This window comes from Haematobia irritans, chromosome 4 (genome assembly GCF_050003625.1).
Source record: "Haematobia irritans isolate KBUSLIRL chromosome 4, ASM5000362v1, whole genome shotgun sequence".
Taxonomy (NCBI): Eukaryota; Metazoa; Arthropoda; class Insecta; order Diptera; family Muscidae; genus Haematobia; species Haematobia irritans.
Genome location: NC_134400.1, coordinates 32,062,017 through 32,074,365, shown reverse-complemented (window position 1 = coordinate 32,074,365; position 12,349 = coordinate 32,062,017). Strand labels below are relative to the sequence as shown.

The 12,349-nt window shown below is 23.7% G+C and overlaps 1 protein-coding gene across 4 annotated transcripts in view; it reads left to right on the top strand.

Moving 5' to 3' along the window:
* The window catches only part of LOC142233684 (venom acid phosphatase Acph-1-like), a 32,962-nt gene extending 28,614 nt beyond the window's left edge, over positions 1 to 4,348 (top strand). For all 4 annotated transcript variants that reach the window (XM_075304683.1, XM_075304682.1, XM_075304684.1 and 1 more), the window contains 4 exons: positions 115 to 273; positions 341 to 526; positions 3,534 to 3,875; positions 3,940 to 4,348. In XM_075304683.1, coding sequence (XP_075160798.1) covers positions 115 to 273; positions 341 to 526; positions 3,534 to 3,875; positions 3,940 to 4,125 — 873 coding nt within the window. In that variant the 3' untranslated portion in view covers positions 4,126 to 4,348. The remainder of the gene's footprint in view (positions 1 to 114; positions 274 to 340; positions 527 to 3,533; positions 3,876 to 3,939) is intronic.
* Positions 4,349 to 12,349: the final 8,001 nt, after the last annotated feature.

The following is a 12,349-nucleotide window of genomic DNA, read 5'->3' as shown; positions in this document are numbered from 1 at the left end:
TAATGAATTATTTCATAATATTTATGAACATTTCCATTATATCAATGAAAAGTTCCTTTGGCTCAATTTCAATAAAATCTTTTTTTGTTTTTGTATTTTTTGTTGCTGGTTTAGTTGGTCCATGCCCAAAGTACTGGTGTTGTACGGACTCATATGTCCATGCAAACAGTTTTGGCCAGTCTCTTCCCCCCGAAAAATACACCCATGGAATGGAACTCGAAATATAATTGGCAACCAGTACCTGTATTTTCTCAGGAACTAAATGAGGATAATGTAAGCTAACCCCCCTCTCCCCCACCAAATAATAAAAAATTCTAATGTTACCCTCTACCTTCTTTAGCTCTTGCTGGTGCGTACACCCTGTCCTCGTTACTTTGAAGCTTTCAATGAAGTCATTAATTCACCTGAGATCAAAGAAGAAATCAAACCACATGAGCATTTATTTACCGAACTATCACAGCTTACAGGAATGAATATGACAGAGCCGGAAGATATTAACTCTTTGTATCTAACGCTATTAGCCGAGGTATGTATGGATATGGGTTTGAACAAAAAAAAAATTAATGAACAAAATCTTCCAAAATGTGGAGAAAAATTTACCAAAGCAAAGAAAATCTTATTTTGAAAAAATTTAGTTCTGTAGAAAATTTTGTCAAAAAAAAAGTTGTCAACATTTTTATAGAAAATTTTACAAAATTTTATTCCTATAGAAGGTTTTGGCAAAATTTTATTCCTATAGAAAATTTTGTCAAAATTGTATTCCTATATAAAATTTTGCCCAAAAATTGATTTCTGTAAAAAATGTTGTCAAAATTTTATTTCTGTAAAAGAATTTAAAGTAATTTTATTTCTATAGAAAATTTTGTCAAAATTTTATTTCTATAGAAAATTTTGTCAAAATTTTATTTCAACAGAAAATTTTGTCAAAATTTTATTTCTATAGAAAATTTTGTAAAAATATTATTTCTATAGAAAAATTTGTAAAAATATTATTTCTATAGAAAAATTTGTCAAGATTTTATTTCTACAGAAAATTTTGTCAAAATTTTATTTCATTCGTTTTGTTTTGTTATTGTTGGTTTTTTCTTTAATCATTGTTGTTATTTTTTTGATTTCAGCTTAAAACCATGCATTGGCTAAACTACAAGTGTAGCTTAGCCAACAGAGGAAAAGAATGTTTGTCAAATTTATTTGGGCAAAGCCCTATAGACTGCAAGATGGTTGGGTGGACGCACGTTTCGAAATTACCACATTCCTCATCAGCATCCTCTACTTGCAGCAAAACTATCAACCAGTTATCAGAATAAATTCGGGCAGTTCAATAAACCCAAAAGTAAACCACACTTGAAACTTCCGAAAAAAGGTTTTAAATGATAGCCGGCTTATGCCGAAATAAATTCGTACAAACAAAGTTATCCCTTTTCCTTGTAATTTAGTCAATGCATGGTTTTAAGCTGAAATCAAAAACAACAACAAAATTTTATTTTTATAGAAATTGTATTTCTATAGAAAGTTTTGTCCAAATTATATTTCTATAGAACATTTTGTTAAAATTTTATTTGTGTGGAAAATTTTGTGAAAATTTTATTCCTAGCGAATATTTTGTCAAAATTTTATTTCTATAGAAAATTTTGTCAAAATTTTATTTCTATAAATGATTTTGTCTAAATCTTATTTCTATAGAAAATTTTCTCTAAATTTTATTTTTATAGAGAATTTTGTAAAAATTTTATTTTTATAGAGAATTTTGTAAAAATTTTATTTCTATAGAAGACTTGGTCAAAATTTTACTTGTATAAAAAATTTTGTCATAATTTTATTTCTATAGAAAATTTTATCAAAATTTTATTAGTGTGGGAAATTATTTTATTTTTATAGACATTTTTGTTAAAATTTTATATCGATAGAAAATTTTGTCAAAACTTTGTTTCTATAGGAAATTTTGTCAAAACTTTGTTTCTATAGAAAATTTTGTCAATATTTGATTTCTTTAGAAAATGTTTGCAAAATTTTATTTGTTTAGAAAATTTTTGCAAAAGTTTATTTCTTTAGAAAATTTTGGCAAAATTTTATTATCAGAAAAAAATGTTGTCACAATTCTATTTCTTTAGAAAATTTTGTCAAAATTTTATTTCTATAGAAAATTTTGTCAAAATTTTATTTCTATAGAAAATTTTGTTTCTATAAAAAATTTTGTCAACATTTTATTTCTATAAAAAATTTTGTCAAAATTTTATTTTTATAGAAAATTTTTGCAAAATTTTATTTCTTTAGAAAATTTTATTAAAATTTAATTTCTATAGAAAATTTTTGTAAAATTTTATTTCTTTAGAAAATTTTGGCAAAATTTTATTATCAGAAGAAAATTTTGTCACAATTCTATTTAGAAAATTTTGTCAAAATATTATTTCTATAGAAAATTTTGTCAAAATTTTGTTTCCATAAAAAATTTTGTCAAAATTTTATTTCTATAGAAAGTGTTGTCATAATTTTATTTCTAGAAAATTGTGTCAAATTTTTATTTCCATAGAAAATTTTGTCAAAATGTCATTTCTATAGAAAATTTTGTCAAAATTTTATTTCTATAGAACATTTTGTTAAAATTTTATTTGTGTAGAAAATTTTGTGAAAATTTTATTCCTAGAGAATATTTTGTCAAAATTTTATTTCTATAGAAAATTTTGTAAAAAAAATTATATCTATAGAAAATTTTGTAAAAATTTAATTTCTGTAGAAAAATTTTTCAAAATGTTATTTCTATAGAAAATGTTGTCATAATTTGATTTCTAGAAAATTGTGTCAAATTTTTACGTCTAACAAAAACGATCAAAATTTTATTTCTATAGAAAAATTTGCTAAAATTGTATTTCTATAGAAAATTTTGTCAAAATTTTATTTTTATAGAAAATTTTTGCAAAATTTTATTTCTTTAGAAAATTTTTGCAAAATTTTATTTCTTTAGAAAATTTTATTAAAATTTTATTTCTATAAAAAATTTTTGTAAAATTTTATTTTTTTAGAAAATTTTGGCAAAATTTTATTATCAGAAGAAAATTTTGTCACAATTCTATTTAGAAAATTTTGTCAAAATATTATTTCTATAGAAAATTTTGTTTCCATAGAAAATTTTGTCAAAATTTTATTTCTATAGAAAATGTTGTCATAATTTTATTTCTAGAAAATTGTGTCAAATTTTTACGTCTAACAAAAATGATCAAAATTCTATATCTATAGAAAATTTTGTCAAAATTTTATTTCTATAGACAATTTTGTCAAAATTTTAGTTTTATAGAAAATTTTTTGAAAATATTATGCCTATAGAAAATTTTGTGAAAATTTTATTTCTATAGAAGATTTTGTTAAAATTGTATTCCTAGAGAAAAATTTTGTTAAATTTTTTCTATAGAAAAAAAGTTTATTCTTATAGAAAATTTTGTCAAAATTTTATTTCTTTCAAACTTCGACATGGTCGAAATTTCGGCCATATATTCTTGTTGGTGTTAATTTCCTTTCTATTTCATTTGTCTTTATAGGAAGAATATGGTCTTGAACTACCTGCTTGGACCAAGGATTACTATCCGGAAAAACTTCAATTTTTAGCTGAACAGGCTCTCATTTACAATGTCTATACAAGGGAAATGCAAAAAATCAAAGCTGGTCCCTTCCTAACGAAAATGTTTACCGAAATGAAGAACAAGGCAAGCAATATGCTTTCGCCCAAGGAGCGTAAAATGTTTATTTATACGGGTCATGATTCAACAATTGTCAACTTAATGCAGGCCTTGAGAGTCTGGAAACGTCAATTGCCTCGTTATTCTGCAATGATTCTCTTGGAGTTACATAAAAATAAAGAAAGTGGAGAATATTATGTAGAGGTGAGTCCTACATTTGGTAGCTACGCATTATTGAAAAATATTTTCACACAATTTCCTATTTCAGTTATATTTCCGTAATAATCCCAAAGAACCTGCTCAACCTTTGACGGTTCCTGGCTGTGATTTTCAGTGCCCCTTGGAAAAGTTACTTTCATTGAATGCTGATGTTGTAATTGACAATGACCTTGATGCCCAACGCTGTAATTCGAAGAGTGAAGGTTTTACCGAACCACCATTACGTGGTCCATAGGCCATAATGTCGTAGAATCTCAGGGAATAATTTAGTGGTAATTTTTTTCTACGTTTACTGTGTTCTCCTTTATGTTGCTTAGGAAATATTTAATGAATATTTTATAATAATTAAAATTTTAATATATAGCTACAATTTACTTCCCCAATATATATACATTACACTCAAGGAAAATAGACCTATTGTTATATGAAAAAATAAACACCAACATTACACAGTTGAAGATCTGGGAATTTTACTTAGTAAAGGGAACTAAAGTATTTACCTGCAAGTAGGGAAGCAATGCGATCATCTACTAGAGCAAAGTGTTAGTTTTGGATGGGGAACACGGAACATTGTTGCCGCAGAAATATTGTTTTCTCTCCAAACACAAAACCCTTTAACCCTTTCATGTCAAATGTTACCCATGGGCAACATTTCTCTCCCTTTATAATGATAATGCTCTCCTTATAATGATAATACTCTCCCTTTATAATGATATTATTGCCATGCCGTTTGTAATGCATCGAAATATCGATTTCCGACTAATGTCACATGTAATCACTCTATTGAAGGCTATAGAGTGATTCCACACTATAGCGGTGGGTATAAAACGGAAATTCATACATATGCCCAAAACTATGCTTTGAATCATAGCATATAGCGTATAAATTTTTTTCACCATCGTATATTACTAACAGCCTAATGTTATGCTACACAATTTTTGAGCAAATACAATTTAATGTCTATAGAAGATGATGTAAAAATAATATGTGTAATTTCTTTTGTCGAATATTCGGCCGGACTGAAATGTATCTACCCACCCTACACCGGGGATAGCATATAATATAGGGTGGCTGCTATGTATTGCAACCAATTTCTGGTTGCTGTAATTTCCAAAGCCGCTCGTCTGGTAGCTGACAGGTTTATTCCTGTGGAAGTTAATTTAACAAATTATCTGAGAAGTTAAGTTGGCATTTGATAAGATGTACTTACAAAAATTTTCTATAGAAATTAAAGTTTTACAAACTGTTGTATAGAAATAATATTTTGACAAAAGTTTCTATAGAAATAAAATTTTGACAACATTTTCTATAGAAATAAAATTTTGAAAAAGTTTTTCAAAATTTTCTATAGAAATAAAATTTTGACAAAGTTTTCTATAGAAATAAAATTTTGACAAAATTTTCTATAGAAATAAAATTTTTGACAAAATTTTCTATAGAAATAAAATCTTGACAAATATGGAAATAATGGAAATAAAATTTTAACCAAATATTCTAGAGAAATAAAATTTTGACAAAATTTTCTATAGAAATAAAATTTTGACAAAATTTTCTATAGAAATAAAGTTTTGACAAAATATTCTATAGAAATAAAATTTAGACAAAATTTTCTATAAATATAAACTTTTGACAAAATTTTCTTTAGAAAAAAAAAATTGTGACAAAATATTCTATAGAAATAAAATTTTGACAAAATTTTCTATAGAAATAAAGTTTTGACAAAGTATTCTATAGAAATAAAATTTGGACAAAATTTTCTATAGAAATGAAATTTTTACAAAATTTTCTGTATAAATACAATTTTGACAAAATTTTCTATAGAAATAAAATTTAGACAACATTTTCTATAAAAATACAATTTTGACAAAATTTTCTATAGAAATACAATTTCGACAAAATTTTCTATAGAAATACAATGTTGACAAAATTTTCTATAGAAATAAAATTTTGACAAAATTTTCTATAGAAATAAAATTTTGACAAAATTTTCTATAGAAATAAAGTTTTGACAAAATATTCTATAGAAATAAAATTTAGACAAAATTTTCTATAAATATAAACTTTTGACAAAATTTTCTTTAGAAATAAAATTTTGACAAAATTTTCTATAGAAATAAAATTTTAATAAAATTTTCAATAAAAATAAAATTTTGACAAAATTTTCGATAGAAATAAAGTTTTGACAAAATATTCTATAGAAATAAAATTTGGACAAAATTTTCTATAGAAATGAAATTTTTACAAAATTTTCTATAGAAATACAATTTTGACAAAATTTTCTATGGAAATAAAGTTTTGACAAAATATTCTATAGAAATACAAATGGGACAAAATTTTCTATAGAAATGAAATTTTTACAAAATTTTCTATAGAAATACAATTTTGACAAAATTTTCTTTAGAAATAAAATTTACAAAACTTTCTATAGAAATAAAATATTGACAAAATTTCCTATAAAAATAACGTTTTGACAAAATTTTCCATAGAAATAAAGTTTTGACAAAATATTCTATTGAAATAAAATTTGGACAAAATTTTCTATAGATATAAAATTTTGACAAAATTTTCTTTAGAGATAAATTTTTTACAAAATATTCTATAGATATAAAATTTTGACAAAATTTTCTTTAAAAATAAAATTTTGACAAAATGTTCTATAGAAATAAAATTTTGACAAAATTTTCTATAGGTATAAACTTTTGACAAAATTTTCTTTAGAAATAAAATTTTGACAAAATATTCTATAGAAATAAAATTTTGACAAAATATTCTATAGAAATAAAATTTTGACAAAATTTTCAATAGAAATAAAATTTGACAAAATTTTATATGGAAATAAAGTTTTGACCAAATATTCTATAGAAATAAAATTTGGAAAAAATGTTCTATAGAAATGAAATTTTTACAAAATTTTCTATAGAAACACAATTTTAACAAAATTTTCTTTAGATATAATATTTTGACAAAATTTGCTATAGAAATAAAATTTTGACAAAATTTCCTATAGAAATAAAGTTTTGACAAAATATTCTATAGAAATAAAATTTAGATAAAATTTTCTATAGATATAAAATTTTGAAAAAATTTTCTGTAGAAATAAAATTTTGACAAAATATTCTATAGATATAAAATTTTGAAAAAATTTTTTTTAGAAATAAAATTTTGACAAGATATTCTATAGAAAAAAAATTGTGACAAAATTTCCTATAGAAACATAATTTTTACAAAAATTTTCTACAGTAATAAAATTTTGACAAAATTTTCTACAGAAGTAAAATTTTGACAAAATTTTGGATTAGAAACAAATTTTTGGCAAAATTTTCTATGGAAATAAAATTTGATAAAATTTTCTATAGAAATAAAGTTTTGGCAAAATATTCTATAGAAATGAAAGTTTTTCAAAATTTTTTATAGAAATGAAATTTTTACAAAATTTTCTATAGAATTAAAATTTTGACAAAATTTTCTATAGAAACAAAATTTTTACAAAATTTTCTATAGAAATAAAGTTTTGACAAAATATTCTATAGAAATAAAATTTTGACAAAATTTTCGATAGATATAAACTTTTGACAAAATTTTCTTTAGAAATAAAATTTTGTCAAAATTTTCTATAGAAATAAAATTTGACAAAATTTTCTATGGAAATAAAGTTTTGACAAAATATTCTATAGAAATAAAATTTGGACAAAATTTTCTATAGAAATGAAATTTTTACAAAATTTTCTATAGAAATGAAATTTTTACAAAATTTTCTATAGAAATACAATTTTGACAAAATTTTCTATAGAAATAAAATTTGACAAAATTTTCTATAGAAATAAAATTGTGACAAAATTTCCTATAGAAATAAAGTTTTGACCAAATATTCTATGGAAATAAAATGTTGACAAAATTTGCTATAGAAATAAAATTTGGACAAAATTTTCTATAGAAATACAATTTTGACAAAATTTTCGTTAGAAATAAAATTGTGACAAAATTTCCTATAGAAATAAAGTTTTGACAAAATATTCTATAGAAATAAAATTTGGATAAAAATTGTCTATAGATATAAAATTTTGACAAAATTTTCTTTAGAAATAAAATTTTGACAAAATATTCTATAGATATAAAATTTTGACAAAATTTTCTTTAGAAATAAAATTTTGACAAAATTTTCTATAGAAATAAAATTGTGACAAAATTTCCTATAGAAACAAAATTTTTACAAAAATTTGCGTAGACGTAAATTTTTGACAAAATTTTGGATTAGAAAAATATTTTTGACAAAATTTTTTATTCAAATAAAATTTTGACAAAATTTTCTATAGAAGTAAAATTTTGATAAAATTTTGGATTAGAAATAAATTTTTGGCAAAATTTTTTATGGAAATAAAATTTTGAGAAAATTTCATATAGAAATAAAATTTTGACAAGATTTTTTATAGAAATAAAGTTTTGACAAAATATTCTATAGAAATAAAATTTTGACAAAATTTTCTATAGAAAGAAAATTTTTGACAAAATTTTCTATAGAAATAAAATTTTAGTAAAAAATTCAATAGAAATAAAATTTGGACAACATTTTCTATAGAAATTTTGACAAAATTTTCTATAGAAATTTTGACAAAATTTTGCAATAGAAATAAATTGTTGACAAAATTTTCTAAAGAAATAAAATTTTTAGAAAAAAAACAATATTTTGACAAAAATTTTCTACGGCAATACAATTTGGACAACATTTTCTAAAAAAAAATTGACAAAATTTTCTATAGAAATAAAATTTTGAGAAAATTTTCCATAGAAATAAAATTTTGAGAAAATTTTCTGTAGAAATTCAAATTTGTGAAAATTTTCTGTATAAAAAAAATTGACAAAATTTTGTATAGGAAAAAATTTTAAAAAAAATTTCTATAGACATAAAATTTAGAAATAAAATTTTTATAAAATTTTCCATAGAAATAAAATTTTTATAAAATTTCCATAGAGATAAAATTTTGACAAAATTTTGAGCGTTATTTCACATTTTGGGGCTTTATATCATATTTGATATGGGGAGTTATTTCAATGTGAAAAATACTCCAATTTTTAGGACATTTCTTCATGTTCTTTATATACCCAGCAACAAAAAAAATTGGAAGTTCTTCCAAAGGCACAACTTTAAAAACATTTCCAGAAGATGTACTCCCAATGACGTTCTTTATTTTAACTACACAAGAAGTTATTTTCATTGAAATTTTTAATAACATGCTTTTTTCATATTTTTAAGTGGTAATTTTAACTTTTTTGTTTCAAATTGGTTAAAAACAGTTTAAGAATTCATAAAATGGTACAAATTATTTAAATTTTGTCGGAAAAAATGCTAAATCCAATCTGAAAAAATTGTGCATTTTTGAAAATATTTGAGGTCAAACGTTTCCGACAACCGTAAAAACCCATTGAAAATTATAAAAAATTATAAGAATTATTTATTTGACAAAATAGCACAGAATTTTTTAATTTACATCCAAAATATTAAATTCGAATGACACCTAAAGAAGTGATACAAATTCTGTGCAACGGCTGTTGAAATGGAGGACTTACGTCCTATGACAAGTCCATGTTAAATTCATCGCTTCTGCGTCAATTTTGCACCACTTCCGGATCCAAAAAGAACATTTTCATTTCTTTTTTGGCGACGCTTTTTTTTGCTGGGTAGTGGATCCCTAATAAAAATGTTCAAAAATCGAATTTTTCTTTAAGCTATACCATATTGTCTCCATTGGGATTACAACAATATGATCCCCATATCCTTATTGGCACCAAACCGTTGACATGGATGTCTTGCTAAATGTCTCAGGGATATAAAAATCCACATTTTGTTTACTAAATTGCTTTGAGAAACATAATGCTTATGTACAGGCTTGACTATCTCTGTATATTGGGTAAAACGGAAATGTAAGGCGTGAAGAAATTCGTTAGACTTTCAATAAAATTCAGTTTCGACATATCCACAACATTTTTTTTTATACCCTACACCATAGGATGGAGGGTATATTAACTTTGTTATTCCCTTGGAAGAGCAAAATTCACCCGATCCGGTTTAAATTTGGTACGTGGTGAAATTTGGTACATTTCGCTAGTATATGGCCGCTGACAACCATGCAGGAATTGGTCCATATCGGTCCATAATTATATGTAGCCCTCATATAAACCGACCCCCAGATTTGAACTCCGGAGCCCCTTGGAAGAGCAAATTACGATCCGGTTGAAATTTGGTACATTGCGCTAGTATATAGCCACTAACAACCATGCCAAAATTGGTCCATATCGGTCCATATTTAGTTATATATAGCCGATCCCCAAAAATAATCTACCAAAATTTTATTTCTATAGTAAATTTTGTCAAAATTTTATTACTATAGAAAATTTTGTTAAAATTTTATTACTATACAATATTTTGTCAAGATTTTATTTTTATAGAAAATTTTGTCAAAATTTTATTACTATAGAAAATTTTGTCAAGATTTTATTTCTATCTATTTCTATTTTTCAAAATTTTAATTGTATAAAAAATTTTGTCAAAATTTTATTTGTATAGAAAATTTTATCAAAATGTTATTTGTATAGAAAATTTTGTCATGTAATTGGCTTTATTTTGTTTAATATATACCCCGTATGGACTAACTTGCAATTCAGAAGACGGTATTAAGAAGTTTTAAGATACCTTGCCATCGGCAAGTGTTACCGCAACCCAAGTAATTCGATTGTGGATGGCAGTCTTTAGTACAAGTTGCTATACAATCCATGGTGGAGGGTACATAAGATTCGGCCTGGACGAATTTACGGCCATATATACTTGTTTTTTTTTTCAAAATATTAAATTCTGGCCTCAAATCCTGTGAGGGGTGCTTTGATTAGGTCTTTGATTTTTTTTTTTGGGAAATGCCAAAATAATATTTGTGGTTTGCCAAAGCGATTGTGATTTTATTGAAGCGGCTACAGAGCTACAGCTCTGTTGTTGTCTAACAAGGACTTCCGGTCTGTGTTTTTGTGTCTGCCTCAGTGATAGACTGACTAACTAACACATCCAACAACCAACAAACATTCACAATTACATTCTTCGCACTGTCACACTCCCAACCGGATGTTAGTGTCTATATTTCAAAGGATCTTCCTTAGTCTATGCACTTTTCTAATATGTGCGAAATGGATTTTATTTTGGCTCCTTCTTCGTATTCCATTCGGTGTTGCTATTGGATAGTGCATGTCCATGTTTTTGGTTTATTTAGGTGTGAAGCTATCAAATGTCATATCAGCAAAGGCAAGTAAAACGGCCGACCTGTGTATTGCAAATAAACATCGAACAGTGAGTTGTAACCGACAAATTTTAAAACAAAGCCATGAAGCCTATTTCTAGAAATATGTGTTTTCCAATATTCAACCGGATGCAATCTTAGGTCATCTGTGACTTCCATGTGCTCATGAAAAAATTACTCTTTAAATGAAATGATTTTTTATTATTTTTTTTTTAATTATGCCAAAATTTTATTTCTATACAAAATTTTGTCAAAATTTTATTTTTATACAAATTTTTTTCAAAATTTTATTGACTAAAATACAAGTGTAGCTTAACCAACAGAGGAAAACAATGTTTGTCAAATTTATATATATATATACAAATTATATATATAGACTGCAAGATGGTTGGATGGCACGTTTCGGAATTACCACATTCCTCATCAGCATCCTCTAAAACAACAACAATGCTTAAAGAACAAAACCAACAATAACAAAACAAAAATTTTATTTCAATACAAAATTTTTCCAAAATTCTACTTCAATAGAGAAATTTTCCAAAATTTTATATCTATAGAAAAACAAAAATTTTATTTCAATACAAAATTTTTCCAAAATTCTATTTCTATAGAGAAATTTTCCAAAATTTTATATCTATAGAAAAATTTCGAAAAAATTTATTTCTATAGAAAAACTTTCTAAAATGTTAAATATTCATAGAAAATTTTTCCAAAATTTTATTTTTATTGAAATTTTTTTTTTCTTTACAAAACATTTCAAAATTTTATTTCTATAGAAAATTTTGTAAAAATTTTATTACTAATGAAAATTTTGTCAAAATTGTATTACTATATAAAAATTTTCCAACACTTTATTTTCATCAAAAACTTTTCTAAAATTATATTTCTAACGAAAAATTTTCTAAAATACTATTTATATAGAAAAATATTCTCAAAATTTAATTTCTATAGAAAATTTTTGTTACAATTTTATTTGTATAGAAAATTTTGTTTCTATAGAAAATTTTGTCAAAATTTTATTTCTATAGAAAATTTTGTCAAAATTGTATTTCTATAGAAAATTTTGTCAAAATTGTATTTCTATAGAAAATTTTGTAAAAATTTCATTTCTATAGAAAATGTTGTCCAAATTTCATTTATATAGAATATTTTGTCAAAACTTTATTTCTATAGAAAATT